At 48.0% G+C, this 19476-nt stretch overlaps 1 protein-coding gene across 1 annotated transcript in view; it reads left to right on the plus strand.

The window, feature by feature from the left end:
- Dpysl5 (dihydropyrimidinase like 5) overlaps window positions 1-18778 on the plus strand; it is an 82888-nt gene extending 64110 nt beyond the window's left edge. Inside the window, exons 7-13 of the mRNA XM_074049344.1 lie at window positions 1632-1707; window positions 2868-3024; window positions 7713-7854; window positions 9866-10008; window positions 10435-10642; window positions 13811-13979; window positions 15881-18778. Coding sequence (XP_073905445.1) covers window positions 1632-1707; window positions 2868-3024; window positions 7713-7854; window positions 9866-10008; window positions 10435-10642; window positions 13811-13979; window positions 15881-15966 — 981 coding nt within the window. The 3' untranslated portion in view covers window positions 15967-18778. The remainder of the gene's footprint in view (window positions 1-1631; window positions 1708-2867; window positions 3025-7712; window positions 7855-9865; window positions 10009-10434; window positions 10643-13810; window positions 13980-15880) is intronic.
- The last annotated feature ends 698 nt before the right edge of the window (window positions 18779-19476 follow it).

The raw sequence follows: 19476 nt of genomic DNA on the forward strand, positions 1-19476 counted from the left end.
CCTGCTGGCCCCCAGCCCTCTGTCCAACTCCTTTGAGCTAGCTGAAGCTGCCAAAGCTCAGATCCATCGCTCAAGTATAAATGCCTCCCAAGAGGCTCGGGAACTGGGCCTCTTTGCAACTGGAATCCATTTTTTGGAAGTATAGGTAGAAGCGTGGCTTAGAGGACCATAATTTAAACCTGTATTGCTTGGCCTTTGTTTTCAAGCTTTTTCTGTTGGTGTGGCTCAGGGTAAAACCCCCAACAAGCCCTGGTAGAGTGTAGTGATGAAAGCAGGCAAGAGGTGACACCAGAAGTTATAGCTTTGGCCTTTTATTTAATACAAGCTTTCAACCATATGCTCGTCACTCCACCACTCTGATCTGCTATCTTGTTTTGAAGTTAGGACATTACAAATTTAGCATCACTTACTTTTCACAGAATGGTTAAGGATCAAAGGCACTAAAGAAGGAAAAACACTTATACACAGTGGGGAGATCATTTCTCCTAAACCATCACTGAAGCGTTTGATTTGCCCAGATAATCGGAACTACCAGCTTTAGAACAGTGATTTTCAAAGTGTGGTCCCTGGACTGGCAGTATTAGCACTACGAACCGGGGACTTAACAAGTGCAAATTCTCAGGCCCCAGGGAGACCAACCAAGTCAGAAACTGGGGGTGATGCCCAGCAGTCTATACTAACAGGCCTCCCCCTGCCCAGTGATTCTGATGGGGGCTTATACTTGGGACCCTCTGCAGTGGTCTCGGCTACCCCAGAGGATGTAGAAAAGTAGTCTTAGGAATGACAGTGGGTCAGAGAACTCACAGATTAGCCAGCCCCAGAATTAATTGGTCAACTTGTGCCAGGTGCATCAAGCCTTAGGCCAGTTAAGGTCCTCCTAACTGACAAACAGAGAAGACATCAGAATAACATCTGGAGAAACAATTTGCCATGAGCTTTTTACTGGTCTGGTAGCCGGATAAGGACTTTGTTCCGTTGTCACAGCAATAGTTATTTTACCAATTACTTCCTAAAGGAAACTTACCCTATGATAAGAAAAAAATGTAAACAACCAGAAGGCAGCTCCTTGGCTTTTAGCTCAAACATGTGGCCAGAGAGGTTAAGCCACGGACCACGTTTGCACAGCTTAGTAGAGGAAAAGCTAACCCATGAGACAAACCAGGTGTCTAGCCTAGACTCTGAACTCCGCTCTTCTCCACAATACATTCTGTCTACTGATAAGGCAATCTTTAGACCTCAGGCATCAGAACTTTAGGTATAGGATATAATACACAAAGTTTCTAGGTCATCATGTTTATGAACAGGAAATTAAAATAGGAAAAGTAGTCTCTCCCTTCTAATTGCAGTCGTGGTCATCAGTGGGAAAAAAACATGAGGTTCAGAGTTGATGGTCTTGACCCAAGTTTGCCTCCCAGGTTGGCAGGCTCTGGTGCTGGCTGCTGTCTGCCACCTCCTTGCTCCATGTGGTTCCTCACCCTAACTATGCTTGGGTCACCAGCTCTGCATTCACAGCATAAGACTGTCACCTGGGGGGTGGGGTCGAACAATATGGGGGAGGTGCTGGTGCAGGTCTCTTTGGGTAGCTGTTAGGTTTATGGGTTGATGCTCTTCCTGCTCTCTCTCATGTTTAGACTCACTGTCCCATCTACCTGGTCAATGTGTCCAGCATCTCGGCTGGTGATGTCATTGCAGCTGCTAAGATGCAAGGTGAGTCCTTAGGCTCAGATGGATGGCGCACGTTGTGTGGTGGGATCAGAGAAGGATGGGGTCCACCAGCTCAGCACACTCTGTAAGCCTGGTTCCTGAGGCCAAGACCTGAGCCTACCTGTCTCTTTTCTCTGCTTTCTGTCTGCCTTAAGCACCCTGGTCCTAGGCTGGTCTTAGTCCCTTATAATTGGAAGGTTTTCCTCCATGTATTTGGATGTCTAACAGCTTTACAGAGATGTCTGTCACCTTGTCTGGGTCTGGTAAAATTATCTAAGCTTTAAATTGATTTATTAATTGGTGTCTTTTTGGTCTGTTTAGGTTTCACTAATGGTTGCCTTGGCAACTCACATAAAACTATGGGCCAGTTCCAGTGGGCATTTACAGGGGATGTGCAAGTCCCTGGAGAGTAACAGTGTGTGGGGTCAACTTCCCTTTCAGTCTTCTTGGAATACTGTATCTGAGCCCTGAGGGGCACTTATATGACAATACCTAAAGGCTTTGTGGTTCCCCAGCCCAGCATGGGGTGCTGGTGAGGGCCTGGTAACAGGAGAAACAAAGTCACAGTCACTATCCAGGGAGTCTAAGTCAGAAGCAAAGGCACCCCAGCCTCCACCCCATATTGCCCCCTGAACTACCCACTGCTTCTCCTCTAACTGAAGCCCCTTATAGGGACCCAGCTAGACTGCTGTCCCAGTCTGCTGGATGAACCCCCTCCTGGCTCCCTTCCCTCTAGCCTTGCTCCAGATCTCACCCCAGCCGTTCCCTTGGAGCTGCTCACAGGACCTGCCTGCTCAGAAAACAGTCAGACAGCTCCAGAGCCTGGCACTTGCACTCTGCATGCCTACCCACCCACCACCAACCTTTGCTCCCCACAGCACACTGCACACCCAGGCCCAGCCAACATAAATTCCCCACAGCACCACTCAGTGCTGCCAGCCTCAGAGCCCATGCCCACTGTTCTCCTGCCTAGAGTCTGCAGGAGAACAAGGCTGTCCTTGGACTTGAACCCAACCATGCCTTCAAATGTCTGAGAGAACTTAGGTGGGTCCCTTCCTATCTCACCTTCCTCTTCTTCACCTGTGCTGTGAGAGGCTCAGGCCAACGATCTCCTGGGGCCTGTGGCTTCCTAGTTATAGTTTTGACCCTTCTTCTTCTTCCAGGGAAGGTAGTGTTGGCCGAGACCACCACTGCACATGCCACGCTGACAGGCTTACACTACTACCACCAGGATTGGTCCCATGCAGCTGCTTACGTCACAGTGCCTCCCCTGAGACTGGACACCAACACCTCCACCTACCTCATGAGCCTGCTGGCCAAGTAAGGCGGGTGTTTCTGCACAGCCATTGGCGCATGGTACACACTATGCAGGGCCTTTGTAGGTCTTTCAGATGATGTCCTGGAGACCTAGGGATCTACTCTGACTGAGGTTTGGCATGGTTGTACCCATAGGATGAGTTTGCCTCCTCCAGAGCCCATCACAGCATCACCATCTTATTGGGCTTCTCTGGAGTTGAGAGCCTCTGGTGTGTAAGAGAAAGAGCACTCCAAGCTGTGAGCAGTGGTTAAATCAGCATTTCAGAGGATACTGGCACCTCACTCTGATGCCCAGTTGGGAGTTAGACAGATATGGCCTGGCATTCTCCAGTCTTATGTGATCATTTTTCTCTCTCCTTCACCTGTCCCTCTTCTCATTGCCTAATATGACTTCCTCCCCTCTTTCTTGCCCTTCCCATTTTCCCTCTTCCCCCTTTCCCTTCACACCCTCCCTCCAGACCTCCTTTTCTCCTGTTGCTCTCTGGCTAACACTGCTTTTCCTCATTCAACCCCAACCAAAAGAAAATGATTTGAGGAATAGTCCAAATTCAGTAGGGCACAATCAGTAAAAGGCTTGGTTTTGTTCCAGTAGCTGCTTGCAGCTTCCTTCCCCACCTTCCCATCCCCGACCTCCCTGCAGCCACACACCCCCCACCCGGGATATTTTGGAGAGAAGACATTGACTATTAAAGTCCTATTCAGCTTAAAAGTCAGTCTCTTCCCCTCCATCCCAGCTCTGCTCTGCTTGGCGTAGGCAGAGGAGGAAAAACACTGGTGCTTCTCCATAGGCAGGCATGTATCTTCGCCAGCTTTCAGCACTAACAAGGACCTGGCCATGGCCACCTTCTACAGTGCCCTGTCCCAGAGGAAGTTCACAGGATTTAGCTGTCCCTGAGGTGGGAGAGCAGTCTATCCCTTCTCCTCCCCTGCCACTGCCTTTCCTAGAACTCGAAGGCAGGACTTTCAGTCCACTGCCTACCAGATGCCCACTGCTGTCACCTCTGTTCTCCTGAAATGCCCCTCCTTAACTTTGGGTGGACTGGTGGGGATAGGGTACAGAAACGCCACTCAGCCTCTGGAAAAGGAGGTGAGGCAGGGTGTTAGTACTCTGTGTTCTACTGACACTGAGTCTCCAGCACTGTCATCTGGGGGCAGAGACGTGCCTCTTGTAGTGTCATGTGGGGCGAGTTGAGGGCAATGAATGGCCCCAACCAAAGGTGGCTCTCTTTAGAAAACAGGACACTTATTTCATCCTTATCCTTGGTTTCCAGTCCTGATTACCAACAACTGAAATATTCCAAGTCAATAGGGTTGCTATTATGTCAGCACCCTCAAGAGAGGGGTGGGAAAGGACTTTCCATGTGGGTGGAATGCAGTGACATTGTCTCAGTGGAGGCACAGTGTATGCCATGGTCAAGTGGCAGAACCTATATTCTATCCCATAGTTTGAGTGTGATACTAAGCTTTTATAGATTTAGACAAATTCAGAGGGTAAAGACAAAGGGAGAAAATGCTAGGTCCACTCTTTGTAAAAATGTTTTTCTCTGAGAAAAATTAACCTCTTTTTCATCATTATCAGCACCAAATAAAACCAAACAATTACCAAGAACTGGCTATAATAGTTTAGTCTGGGTTCAAAGGTCAGAGAGTCTTTCAAAACACTGCCATTTGCTACCAGCAAATTTACTGAAAGGACAAAAATAAATAAATACCCCAATCCACTCAAATTATAGGGTGAAACCCACACAAATTCAAATAGACAGGGAAAGAAAGTGTTATTAATTGAATAGCTTTAAGTTTTTAATCTAGCTTATTTTGTCCCACTTTAGTTATTTAAATAAATTTTATTCATTTAAGTAGAACTGTGATTTCATTTGTTAGAAGAATAGTTTGGATCTCCTTTTAATCAGTATATATTATAAATATGTGCTCTTTTATAGGATTTAGAATATAACTTTAACATTTTAATACTTAAGAGAAATCTATAATACTATAATTTTGCTTTTATAACGTATTGTTGAGATATTTTTTATGATTCAAAATCCTGAGTAGAAAACCCAGACACCAGGTGATCACTCCTGTAAGAAAGTATGAGCTGCTCCATCATTATCTACTCTAGGATGTGATTTCTTAAGTTAAACAGGAATAAAAAATACAATCTATACACTTGTCCTTTCTGTTAAAAATCTGACTTTTAAAGTGACTGGAAATCTTTTCCTTTGAATGTATAAAATGTCTCATACTTGACAAAGCCATTTTTTAAATTATAAAGCATTTGAATGGGTGATTCATCTTTTTATTGGTGTGTATTAAGTGTACATACTAAGAAGTGTCATTATGATGATTACATACATACATATGATGTAATTTGACTATATTCACCCTTCCACTGCTCTCTCTTACTCCCTTTTCTCCTCTCCCCTTTTCCCTTTCACCTCCCTAGTAGTCCCCTCTCTGTTTTCATGACCCTGTTTTTATTTTCCCCTAACTTCCACAAATGAGAGAAAACATGAGATACTTGTTTTTGGCAGTCAGCTTATTTCATTTAACATAATCTCCATTTCCAGCCACTTTCTAGCAAGCAACATAATTTCATTCTTCTTAATGGCTGAGTAAAACATATACATACATATACCACATTTTCTTTTCTTTTTCTGTTTTTCTTTTGTGTGTGTGTGTGTGTATGTGGTACTGGGGTTTGAACTCTGGGCCTCACACTAAATAGGCAGGAGCTCTACCACTTGAGCCACTCTGCCAGCCACACATTTTCTTCATCTGTTTGTCCATTGATGGGTACCTAGGCTGATTCCATAACCTGGCTATTGTGAATGGTGCTGCGACAAACATGGGTGTGCAGGTATTGCTTTGATTCTTTGGGATAAATACTCAGAAGAGGAATGGGTGAATCGTATGGGAGTTCTATTTTTAGAGTTTTGGGGAACCTCTATACTGACTTTCATAGTGACTGCACTAATTTACATTTCCATCAGCAGTGAATATGAGTTGTATCAGTCCTCTGATGCAGGGCAGCACTGAGAGACCTCAGAACTCTCTAGAAAGGGATCATAGTCCTTTACACCTGCTTAGCAGCACCTGCTTGTATGAGGGCCTTCTGAGGAAATTAAAGATGGGAGTTGAGCCAAGCTGCGGGGCCCGTGACCTGCAGTCCCATGACCCTGTGATGGGAACTGCTCCTGCTCTAAGCACTGTTCAGGTGTCCGGAGTTCCCAGCAGAGACTGTTAGAGATCCCATTGTCTGTGGTGGATTGGACAGGTGGGGAGAGCATGGGGAGCCACAGGGGTTCTAGAACACACCCGCCCTGTGGGAGAGTCTCCACCTTTGCAGCCTCTGCAGCCCAGGGCAGTGTCAGCCCTTGCCACAGGGAGAGCTAAGTCATCTTACTGTGGACTTGACCAGAACATTAGTCCTTTGGCAAGAGCTGTGACTGATGAGCCTGCCAGGTCTCAGTGAAGATGGCCCTCGCTATAGTCTGTCTGGGAATCTGAGAGCCTCGAGAAGGTGCCTGTGATCACGACAGAGAGCTCCTTCTGCTCCTGATCCCCTTCTGAGTAGGCAGCGTAGTGGCCCTCATGTGCTCACCTATAAGGCAAAATGAGACTCCTGCAGCTGACCCTCAGGGTCCCCACTGGGTGCCCCCTGAAGTTGTCCCTGGCTCCCCATGATCCTCCTGCTCCAGCCGGGTCTCTCCCTGCCCTCCCAGGGCATTCCTTCCTGAGGTTGCCCTGATCTGGTGACATGAGTGTTCTCTCCTCTAGCCCTCCTTGTGAGCTCTTGACCCACAGAGATCTCCGAATGTAGGCAGGTTGCCTGCACCCCTCTTTGGAATAGGGTAGGCCACCATGGTCTCTCTCCCTGGACCTGCCTTGAAGGCCCAGCAGTGTCTTCAGCCACCCACAGCCTTAGCAACTATCTGAGGACTTGGTCAAAGGTGCCATTGGTGATGAATCTGTCCACTTACAGCCCATGTTTTTTTATTAAGTCAGACTTGTCTCCATCCCTTCTGCAGCTTTGGCTCCAAATTATATTAGCAAGGCTTAGCATTGAACTTGAGAAGGCTTTACTAAGTACCTGCTGATGGCCAGCAGAGACAGTGGGGGTTGGGAAGGTGAAGAGAAGGAGTCAGTGTGTGTGTCTATGACAGTAAGACCACCTCCCCATCTCACTTCAGCTAAACCCTAAGTTTACTTGCTCTCTGTGTGCTGTCTCCTACCCCACCCCACACCCGAGGTACTGGATCTTGAACTCGGGGTCTAAACCTTGACCCATTCCACCAGCCCTCTTTTTTATGATGGGGTTTTTCGAGATAAGATCTTGCAAACTATGTGCCCAGGCTGCTTCTGAAGAAGCCCTATGCTCCTGATCTCAGCCTCCTGAATAGCTAGGATTACAGGCATAACCACTGGTGCCTAGGACTTCACTCTCTTAAAAACTGCCATCCCAAATGCTCTCAGTGGTGTCTCTGCCATACCCTGTGCATATTCCTGTTTTGTGGATGAATAAACTGAGGTCCACTTAGATGAAGTAACTTGTGAGACTGCAGCCACATGGGCTTGGCAGAGCCAAGATTGGAATGAGCTTTTCCAGTTTCCCAAGCCCTGGCTTTCTTCCTTAACCTGTCCCCACCCTCTGACCCCCTCCCTTCTCTGCTCACTTCCTTCTCTTTCCTCAGTGACACTCTGAACATTGTGGCATCAGATCACCGGCCGTTCACCACGAAGCAGAAAGCTATGGGCAAGGAAGACTTCACGAAGATCCCACATGGAGTGAGCGGTGTGCAGGACCGCATGAGTGTCGTTTGGGAGAGAGGAGTGGTAGGTGTCCTCGGGGCCCTTTCTGCTTGGGTCCCAGGACGAGTTTTCATGCTGAGGATTTTGCCGAGAATCCTTCCTAGGAGGGGTGGCTCAACCACAGCTCCTGTGTCACTCAAAAACAAGACAAACACTGGGGTGTGGCTCATTGGGAGAGATTGTGCTTAGCAGGCACAAGACCCTGGACTGCATCCCTAGCACCAAGAAGAAAAGACAAGACCCCCACCCCTTAGAAAGGTGATAAGACCTATTATAGAAATTTGGAAAATACAGAAAAGTATTTTAAAAAATTCCTTAACTCTATGCCTACAAATTAAGCTATTAATATTTTGGTATATCTCAAGTTTGGTGCATGTACCATACATTGTTTTAATAACTGGATTCATCTTTTTTTCTTCATAGTATGGTACATCTTGAGTGTTTTTTGATCATTGAAAAGTCTTTAGAACATATGTTTTGTTTTTGGTACTAGAGTTGGAGTCTATCCTCACACATGCTAAGCAACCACTCTACTACTGAGCTACATTCCCAACTCCAAAACATCTTTTTTTATTATTATTGGCAGTACTGGGGTTTGAACTCATGGCCTCACTCTTGCTAGGCAGACACTCTACCACTTAAGCCACTCCACCAGCCCCCAAAACATCTTTTTGATGGCTGGGTAATATTCCCTCCAAGTACTGTACTTTATTTAATCCTTCCTTTGAAACTTTTAACTATTTCAGGCTTTTACTTACAGATAATGTTGTACAGAATCTGTTTGTGTGTATATGTCAGCATTTCTTACTAGTTCCTTAGGACAGATTCCTAGAAGCAGATTTCTGGGCTAAGAAATATGAACATTTTTAAGGCTCTTGGTATATTTTGTCTAATTGCATTTCCAGAAAGATAGGGACTGGGACTTCATTTGAATACCACCTGTTCTGCCCATGAAAAATAAGTATTTTTGGTCTTGATCTATCACGGATTAGATTCACACAGAGTATGAGCCCAAAAAGATTTGAAGTCCTTAAGGCTAAGCCACCTGTTCAGGAAAGGACCACAAGATAGCTCAGGAAATGACCCTCAAAGAGAGGCCACTCAGCTCTCGGAGGGTGGGTGGGGTGGTACAATGATTTTCCAGCATAAAGAGCCTACAGCAGCCCCACACCCCAGTTTTACTTAATGTGATTTCAATCCACAGTCCAAAAATATTAAGTGGTGCCAGCACCAGTGGCTCACGCCTGTAATCCTAGCTACTCAGGAGACACAGATCCAGAGGATTACGGTTCATAGACGCCCCAGGCAAATAGCTCATGAGACCCTATCTCAAAAACTTGTCATAAAAAAGGGCTAGCTGTGTGGCTTAAGCAGTAAGAGCTCCTGGTTAGCAGGCATGAGGTCCTGAGTTCAAACACCAGTGCCACCAAATAAATAAATAATGAGAACAAAAATATGAAGTGGAAAATTCCAGAAATAAGCAAGTCATAAGTTTTAAGTAACTCTTATTATGGTATATTGTTAAAATTGTTCTATTTTATTAGTTATGGTTAATCTTCTATTGTGCCTAATTTAGAAATTAAACATCACCATAGTTATCCATGTGTAAGGAAAAACAAAAGATAGTATATATAGGATTCAGTACCATCTAAGGTTTCAGGGATCTACTGGGGGTCTTAGAATGTATCCCGCAAAGATAAGTGGGGGGGATATAACCTTTTGCAGATGAAGGGAGGCCTGACTCATAAGTAGAGCTGAGCTGGTTTTATAAGCGGGAGGTGCATTTATACCAGGTAGGAAGCCTCTTGAAACAAGAGCCCTTCACCCATGTGGCTGGATGAAGGAGAAAGGAGCAAGTGGAGTCATGAGGCCAAGCCCAGCAGTTTGGCTCATCTGAGACAGTGCCCACAGCCTTGCCCTCTTCAGGATCATAGTTCTGACTAACTGAGCTAACAGGACACAGGCCAGAGTCAGAGGTACCAGAGGTGAGAGGTACATACCCAGCCTCGTTGACTTGACACTTGCAATGTTTCAGGTTGGAGGAAAGATGGATGAGAACCGTTTTGTGGCCGTTACCAGTTCCAATGCTGCCAAGATTCTCAACCTATATCCCCGCAAAGGCCGTATCGTCCCTGGGGCTGATGCTGACGTCGTGGTGTGGGACCCAGAAGCCACAAAGTAAAATTTGCTGCACGTCTCCAGGGCTTAGAGGGACTTGGGATTCTTAAGAACTCGCGTCACAGAACTGTAACAGCATATAATCTTTGTACCATTTTGAACATAGAGAACTGTGGCCTAGATTGCTGATGGCTGTCTTCTCTCCCTGTCCTCACATGGTCTCTCCTCTGGTGTCTCAGTTCCCTTTTCTTATAAGGACACCTGTCTGATTGGGATAGGGTACCCATATGACCTTATTTTACCCTATTAGACCCTTTGTCCAAGTGTGGACATGATCTGAGGTACTGGGATTAGGACTTCAATGTAGGAATTTTGAGGGGATGGAACTCAGCCTTTGGGGGTCATCTCCCCACTGGACATCAACCCTTTCCACTGAGCTGTCTTTTCCTCTGCTCAGCTTTCTCTCCCGCCCTCCCTCCTCACCAGGACCATCTCAGCCAGCACTCAGGTGCAGGGAGGAGACTTCAACCTCTATGAGAACATGCGCTGTCACGGGGTGCCACTGGTCACCATCAGCCGGGGGCGCGTTGTGTATGAGAATGGCGTCTTCATGTGCGCCGAGGGCACCGGAAAGTTCTGTCCCCTGCGGTCCTTCCCGGACACTGTCTACAAGAAGCTGGTGCAGAGAGAGAAGGTGAGTGGTGGGGAGGAGAGGGAGGTGTGTGGGAAGAAGTTGAAGCCCCTGTTGGTGGGATTTCTTCCCTTTCCCCTTTAAATCTCAAAGCTATTCCCACTCTGTTCTCCCCCCTGAATCCTACTGCCATCCATACAGCACTGAGATCAGAGTGTGACAGTGAAGGGAATTGGTTTCCATTCCCCATCTTTGATTACCAGATAGAATTTTAAATGGGGAGACCTGAGTTCCTAGAGGCCCTAGAAGGAAACTTGAGTGTGTCTGTGACCCATGAGTTCCTCCTGATAGGCAAGCTCAGGGGCCCTTTAGTGGCTGCCATTGCTTGGTTCCTTCCCACTCTTGCTAGAACTCAGGTGGCAAAGAACTAGTATTGGAAGCCATCATCAAGCCTGCGAGCAAGCAAACTGTTAACACCAAAGATCAAACTGCAGGAAGCTCGCCACCTGTGAGGACCCCACACTTTCAGAGTCACTGAGGCCCTTCTCTCCAGAGACCACCAAGCCAGGGAACCCACAGCCAGGCCTGCTATGGGGAAGCAGGTGAATGACCCCCCCCCCCCCCCCCCCGTCTCCAACAGGCTCCTCAGACGTGGACAGTGGCCAAGAGGCCTCAGCCATCCCTCAGGAGAAGGTGCTAGAAAATGCTGGGAGACCAATTCATTCACACACAAGATTATCTGACAAAGGGAGGCTGTAATCAAAACACATAGAAAATGACCAGTGTGGGTAAAGATGTGAGAGGCTGGAGCCCTTACTCCCTGCTGGAAGGAATGTAAAATGTTGCAACTACTATGGAAGACGGTTGGGCAGTTTCCCCAAAATTTAAATGCAGAATTAGTATTTGACCTGGTAATTCCACTGCCAGGTATATACCCAAGAGAACTGGAAACAAACCCACTCATAAAGACTAAGAGGTAGAAACAACCCAAACGTTCAGCAGCTGTGGAATGGATAAATTCCTTATGGTATATCCATTTGGTGAAATATCATTCAGCCATAAAAAAGTAATTCTGATAAACACTATATATAACTATATGTAATGTGAACAGATCTTGAAACTGTTACTCTAAATGAAAGAAGCAAGACACAAAAGATGACCTATTGTATGATTTCAATTAAACAAAATGTCTGGAAGAAGAAAATCCATAGACAGAAAGTAGATTAGTGGTTATTAGGGAGGGGGTGAAGGGAGAAAGGAATGATTGCTAATGGATGTGAGGTTCCCTTTGTGGGTAGTGAAAATTTGGGGATCAGACAGTGGCAATGATGGCACAGCCCTTGAATATACTAAAACCCAGTGGATCATATACTTCAAAATAGTGAATTTTGCCAGGCTCCCATGGCTCATGCATATAATCCTAGCTACTTGGCTACTTGGGAGGCTGAGAGCAGGAGGATCACAGTGCAAGGCCAACCCAGGCAAATAGTTCACAAGGCTCCATCTCCAAAATAACCACAGCAAAATGGACGGGGAAGTATAAATAAAGAGGATCGTGGTCCAGGTCATCCTAGGCATAAATGCAAGATTGTATCTCAAAAATAACCAAAACAAAAAGAGCTTTGGGTGTGATTCAAGTCATAGAGCAGCTCCTAGCAAGTGCAGGGTCCTAAGTTCAAACCCCAGTTCCACCAAAAAGAAACACCAAAAAAAAAAAGAAAAGAAGAAAACCTCATTTTTGCTGGTTTGGTGTGGTGGCACACAGACTGCATCAAAAACAAGCTAAGCAAAAAGGCTGGACACACCACAGCTCAAGTGGTAGAGCACCTGCCTAGCAAGCACAAGACCCTAAGTTCAAACCCCAGTAACACCTAAAAAAAAAAAACAAAACAAAATAAAAAAGCCAACACTTGCCAAAAGGTATAGCTCAGCAACTCCTGAAGTGAGGACCTGGGGAAGAGAACAGCCTGGCTCAGGACCTCAGGGTCTAAAGTCAGAAGCTGTCTCCTGCCATGGACCAGGACAACAGCCTGAGATGCTGGGAGGTCAAAGGGCAGCCAACTAGAGGCCCACACAGTTCAGACCAGGTTTGGCATTTTGAAGGCGGAGCCAAACCACAGATCTGTTGTCAGAGAACATGAAGGAAAGCATAGACAATGAAGGAGGGGCCTTCAGGAAATTCCCTGTGTCTGTTCTTTCTCTCAGTAAGATTGCCAGCAAGTATCAAGCTACCATGTTAATGGGGTCACATCCCTCTGAGTGGTGCCAGGCATAGATGTCTCTGCTGCTCCCTCAGACCAGACGTGCACACTCCAACACACTTCTTCCTCCTCACAGAAGCGCTTTTTAACTTTCCGCAGGACAGTAGAATCTGTCCCTTTTTCTTTTCTTCTTTTTCTTCTTTTTTTTGTTTGGCAGTACTGGGGTTTGATCTCAGGGCCTCACACTTGCTAGGCAGGTGCTCTATCACTTGAGCCACTCCATCAGCCTCTACAGGAGTGCTTTTTAATATAGTGAAGTAAGTGCTGTAATTGACCTGGGCCAGAGTGGTTCTAAGAGCTTTACATGTGTTAATTCATTGGATCTCAAAACAACTCTGATGTAGGAACAGTTATCATCCTAATTTCACAAATAAAGAAACAGGCAGAGAGAGATTAAGTAATTTGTACAGGGTCACACAGCTTAGAAGTAGCAGTTCAAAATGAAACTCATATTAAATATATTTCATTCACTTTAAGTAAAATATTTCTCTCCTTTGACCTCTGACTTCCAGTTTCTTTCCTTCTCTCTCTCTCTGCCTGGTTACTGAATATGGCTCTTAACCCTGTGGCTTCATGGGTACAGAGTTAACTGCTCTTGCTACCCGAGGCCTCTCATGTCCACATCAGCTATGTTTAGCCTCAGTTACTACAAAGTATCAGACCACAGTAAAAGGCTGGCCTCTTGGGAGTCTAGGGTGCTCCAAGGCGGAGTGTTTCATCCACCATGTTGAGCGCAGGCAGTGAGGCTGTCTCTGCACATGTGCACCTGCTTACATATGCATGTGCGTGCACGCATGCACTATTTGGAAGCAACAAGAAGAGAATTCTCAGCCCCTGGGCTCAAGAAGCCTGTCAACTGTGTGACTTGGGGCCCAAACAGAGTGGCAGTGTCTCACGTCCCAACAGCCGTGGAAGAGGCTACAGCAGTTCCTTTGGTGCTGATGTTGCTGTCTTTTCCCTTCATCACCAGACCTTGAAGGTGAGAGGAGTGGACCGCACTCCCTACCTGGGGGATGTCGCTGTTGTGGTGCATCCTGGGAAAAAAGAGATGGGAACCCCGCTGGCAGACACTCCCACGAGGCCGGTCACCAGACACGGGGGCATGCGGGACCTTCATGAATCCAGTTTCAGCCTCTCTGGTAAGAGCAAGGGTAGGGCAAACTGGATCAAGGCTTTGGCCTGCATTTCCTCAGATCATCCTGCTCCCTCCCCACCCATGTGGGGTGACAATTGTGGAGTCTACTATTAAAAACACACAAATATTAGGGTATGTAGGAAGAATAGAAGAGCTCATCAGCTGCTCCAAAAGACCATGACCTACCTGGGGCCATCCCTGTGGTTTCCAAGTTCAGATCTTTTTGTCCCTTGAAATATTTGAGAGCCCTGCATACGGGGTACCCAGAGATGACCTGGGCTTGGAAGAATCAGCTCTCTCTGTAATTCATGGAACTGCAGCCCTTGTCCCCTCCAGCAGCATCTGGAAAGGCTGCTACCCAACTCCTGCTATTCTCTTTCCTTGCTCCAGCCTTGTCATGCCATTCTCACTTTTGCCTCTTTCCCCTTTTTTCCTTAACCAGCAATCTTATTAAATACATTTCAGTAACTTTAAATAAAATATTTCTCTCCTTTGGCCTCCAGCTCCCAGTTTCTTTCCTTCTTTCCAGGCCCCAGTCTGTCTGTAGAATCTCTGGGTTTGTTGAATATATCCTCTCTCCTTCTTAATGCCAGAATCTCCAGGCTATGGCCGTCTGTGCACAGGGACTTACTATAATCACATATCTCAGGTGCTCCATGGTACTTGGGCAGGGTCATTGCTTCAATTGTACCCTCCATGGGGAACAAACAAGCTGTAAGATGCTTGGATCCCTCAGGTGGCTTAGGCGGAAACTGTCACCACAGCTTGAAAGGGTAGGGGTCCAAATCTCCCTGACCACAGCTGATCAGCCCTCAGGACTAGCCAGAGAATCTGCTCTGGAAGGGCTGTGCTGGGGCAGGGATAGTGAGAGGAGCAAGGCCCAGGTCCTTGCACCCAGAGCATGGAGTTCACTGGGGGTCAGGGGAGTGAGCACTGTAGACAAACCATCTGGTTAGGAGAGGCAGGCCAAGGCCAGGCCAGAGGGCTGTTAGGGAACCTACTTGCTGAGGCCCCTCATGCCAACTTTGTTCTGAACGCAGCTATGGCTAAGATATGGTTCCCACTGGAGGGCCGGTAGCCTATGGGGAACGGACCTTCCACACACACACCTTTAGAGCCACTATCATTTTCCCCAATGATGAGACACAAACGCCAGGAGTCAGAGACAGAGGTGTGTCTGGAGTATTTGTCATGCACACTCATGCCTTGCCAGTCAGTCCTGAAGATATGGATTCCCAAGGCCACCACAGCTGACCCCATGAGAAGTGACAAGACACCAGGGCAGGTGGGGCCCCTAACCAATAGCCATGACTGCAGAGCTCCCATCAAACACAGCCTGCAACCTCCTCTCCAGGCCAAGTTCTAGAAACAGGCAGAAGAATGCCCCACCCATTGTGCTCTCCAGGACACTAGTCTCTCTCTTTCTGAATAAGTCTTGGGATTTCAAGATGTGTGGTCTTTGGGGTATAGTTCTTTCATTTTCCAAAATGGTGGTGTGCTCTCCCATTTCTTTCTGTTACTTGCTCACTGAGGTGTGTATACAAAGGTCAGCATGTTAACAAGTTGACCAGTGGGCTGCACACACCACGTGCCTCAGTTTGGGAGCAGCAAGACTGGCAGACTGAGGAGAGTCGGCTAATAAAGTAGGCTGTGAGTCAGGAAAACCCGAGTTCAAATCCAGGCCGTACCCATTACGCACTTACAACCTGGGCAAGTTAGGTTATATCCTTGAGCCTCAGTTTCCTCACCCATAAAATGGAATGGAGTCATGGCAATTAAGTGAGATAATACCCATGGAGGGCTTCACTCAGCCCCTGTGGGTCATGAGCCTCTCATCGGTGGTGGCTGTGACCTGCTACCTATGCCGGGGCAGCCTGGTTGACCCTCTGTGCTTCCTTCCTTCAGGTTCTCAGATTGATGACCATGTTCCAAAGCGGGCCTCGGCTCGGATCCTCGCACCCCCTGGAGGCAGATCGAGTGGCATCTGGTAAAGGCACTGACCAGCCCCCAGTGAGGATGCACCACCACCACCTGCCCACATACCTTCCGGCCGCAGCTGCAGGGGGTGGGAGAGGCTGGGTTGGGCAGCACACCACCTGCAGGGGCCCCAGGACCCAGGGGACCCTCCCCACATCAGAACCTGATTTCCTGGGCTTTGAGCCACCCCTAACAGGCACTTTGAGCTGTCCCTCCTGCTGTTCTCCTTCCTCCCTCGGCTGGGGCTTCTCTGGCCCCAGAAGCCCACACTATGCACACAGCTCATGCATAGTGCCTGGTCCAGCCCCTCCTCCCACTGCTGCCTCCTGTGTTGGCTCTGGGAAGGCCCAGGCTTTAGTGCCCTGCCCTGGCTGCCTGCCCAGGTGTCTAGAGCACTTTAGCATATGTATTTTATAAGTAAAGGCCTCCCTCCACACCCCTTTGGCCCCATGGTGACATTTCCCAAGTTAGACAGGTGTCAGCTTCCCAACCATTCCCAGGACATCCCAGCTGTCCTGACTCACCTCTGGCCCTGTGTGGGTGCAGTCAGGACACCCTGGGCGTGGGTGTGGTTGGGACACCCTATGCCCTTTGCCAGCCTCTTTTTGCACTTCCCACTCACACCTTCTGGAATTCCCACACCCAGAAGGGTAGCTGGGCCAGTGCAGGGCTGGTGCCAGGCACGTGTAAATGGTTTTGTTTTGCACGTTTGGTTTGCGCAGTGGTTTGGTTTGACTTGTTTGTGCATCCTGTGGAAAATAACGGTGCTTCGTGTCACTAGCATAGCATAGAAACAGGAGTAGATATGGTCCTTAGGAGACGCTGCACTCACCACCAACCAGACAGCACAGGGCAGAGGTAGGGGCTGGCCTCGTGGACCTGTCTTCCTCCACATGGGGTTCTCCAGCTGCCACAGGCCCTTGGCCAGGCCTTCTTCCCCTCCTAGTCTGATTTCCTTCATCCTGAGAGGGAACTTGGATGCTGGCCCTGAGACCTTCAGAGAGCAGAGTGGCCCATCCTGTCTTTGCCCCGGTCACTCTCAGCACTAACCTCACATCCACACTCACACCCCCCACTCCCACACAGCTCCCTGTCATTTCTTCCTGCTGGACAGAGGCCTGGCCACTCCTCCTGTGTGACTGGCAAGAGGCCACATGCTGCTGAGAGAGGGAGAGTGGGAGAGGGGCTGGCCAGATGCTAGGGAGAAAGACTCCCGCCCACAGGGCCTGGCGGTGGAGCCCGCCTCACTGCACAGGTGCTATGGTGTCCTGTGGTCAGCACTACTGGTTGACAGCCTCATCTCCCATGTCCAGGTGGGCCCTCCCTGCCTCAGATGCTCTGCAGAAGATCCCCTGGGTGGCTGTGTGATCTGGGGAGTGACCCAGTCACCTGCCTCCCCTCGGGGAAGTGATCTCATATCCTTCCTTTGCTTTGAGCATCCCAAGCTTGCAGGAGGCCCCTGGAATCTTGGTTAATGGTCAGACACTGTACATTTCTGTAGTGCTTTTTGTGTATCAAAATACTTCCATATACAAGGCCTCTCTACCACGGAGCACCTTTTACTCTCCCCACTTTACAGATGAGGGAACTGAAGCCCAGAAAAATTAGGTCCTCTAGCCCCAGAAGTGTCCCTGACTGCCCTTATGACCTTGGCTGTCTAGCCTAGCTGTGGAGAAGAGGTGTGGGGTGATGTCTGTTGTCAATCCCATCAGGTATTTAACCATCTAGAACACTTACTCCCCAGTAGGCATCCTGCTTTGTTTTGCACAAGTAGATGGATTTTCCTCATCTTTGTTGTAAACAAACTAATGCATATTCTCAGTTTGAGCCACAACTAGAAAAATGTTGAGGGCTCACTATGTGATTTGAGCTGCATCCATAGCCTTCCTCTGCCCCCACTGTCCCCGCATAGGGGCTGAGAGGACAGTGATGGTAACCCAGGAGCAGAGGCAGCTGTGGGGATGATAGGTAGAGACCCTGAGAAAAGTCTCCATGAGTAACAGAAACGGTGACACTGACCCCCATACCATGCACATCACCTTTTTCCCTTTCAGCCCTTGCTGGGTCATGGGCCTTAGGCAGATGCCAAAGAGCCAGGTGGTGGTGGGTCAGCTGGGCAGGGCACCCTGCTTGGTCTAGGAAAGCTTTACCTTTCTGAGTGCCTCCACCCCAGAGATGCATGACCCAGGGTGTTGGGAGTCATACTGTAGGGCTTCCACTTCATCCACCCCCACCCTTACATACACCCTGTGCTTGCCAAGGAGCCACCCACCACCCACTTCTTGCCCCGTGCAGAGCTCCAGCCAGCTCCATCACAAGCCCCGACGGCTCCTGGCTGGAACAAAAGAGGTCTCTGGTTGCCCCGAATGCAGCTCTCAAACTGGTCTTGTACTTGCTGAATAAATACTGTTGTTCTTGCCTTAGCTGCTCTCTAGGTTTGTGGGGTTAAGTTACCAGAAAATTGTGCTACTGTGTGTGCGTGTGTGTGCGTGTGTGTAGTGCTAGGAGTCCACAGTAGGTCTCTGTCAAGCCAATGCCGTGATGAGGGCTTTTCCCATACTGACCCAGAAACCACAGAACCACGCGGAAGCCAAACCCCATCCAGCTGCTGAGGCGGCAGGCACAGCCTGGGGTCAGGATGGAGCCTCCAGCACCCCAGCACCCAAGTGACTTCCTTACTCCTCTGTAAATGTCATGGTGCTAAGATTGTGTCAACCCCAAGGTGACACATGGTCCTGTGCTCTGGCCACCATTTGAGGCAAAAACAAAACAGCCCGACACATTGTGTTCTGGTGCAGGTTTGTATTAAACTGTAGCTACTTCTCACGTGGTCTCCAGTGTGTTTATTCCAAGAGGGAGTCTGGCAGAGGGCCTCTTCTACAGTGGCTGGTGAGGCTTCAGTTGCAAACAGCTTTGATCTGTCACTCCTTCCGGTGGCCTGAGCAGCATCTGAAGATTAAAGATAACAAAAGTATTTTTGAGAGACTAGATTTCTTTTTTCTTTCTTTCTTCTTCTTTTTTTTTTTTTTTTTTTTTGGCAAAAACTCAGGGCCTTGCACTTGCTGGGCAAACTCTACCACTTGAGCCATGTCCCCAGCCATTTTTGCTTTTGTTATTTTTCAAATAGGGCCTCATGTTTATGGCCAGGCCAACCTGTACCGAAATCCTATTTATGCTTCCCATAACTGGGATGAAAGGCACTCATCACCACACTCAGCTTTTTATTGGTTGAGATTGTTACCGGAAACCCAGTTCCCTGGCCTCAATGTCAACTTACCATTTACGAATAATGAGAACAGGTTTTGAGGAAAAGGAAATACGATTTATAATTCGTCAGGTGAAGAGAAGGACAGGGAGAGTCAACCTCTCAAAACACTGTCATTCCACTTCTGAGAGAAAATGTCCACCTTTTAAAGGTGAATTCAGGGGCTCAGCTTGACTGCTTACCAGATAGATGCATGTTCAACATGGCTGCTGGCAGGTTTACTGCTCTGGTGGTCAGAGGGAGATAAGAGGTAGAGAGC

This window comes from Castor canadensis, chromosome 12, assembly GCF_047511655.1.
Source record: "Castor canadensis chromosome 12, mCasCan1.hap1v2, whole genome shotgun sequence".
NCBI lineage: Eukaryota > Metazoa > Chordata > Mammalia > Rodentia > Castoridae > Castor > Castor canadensis.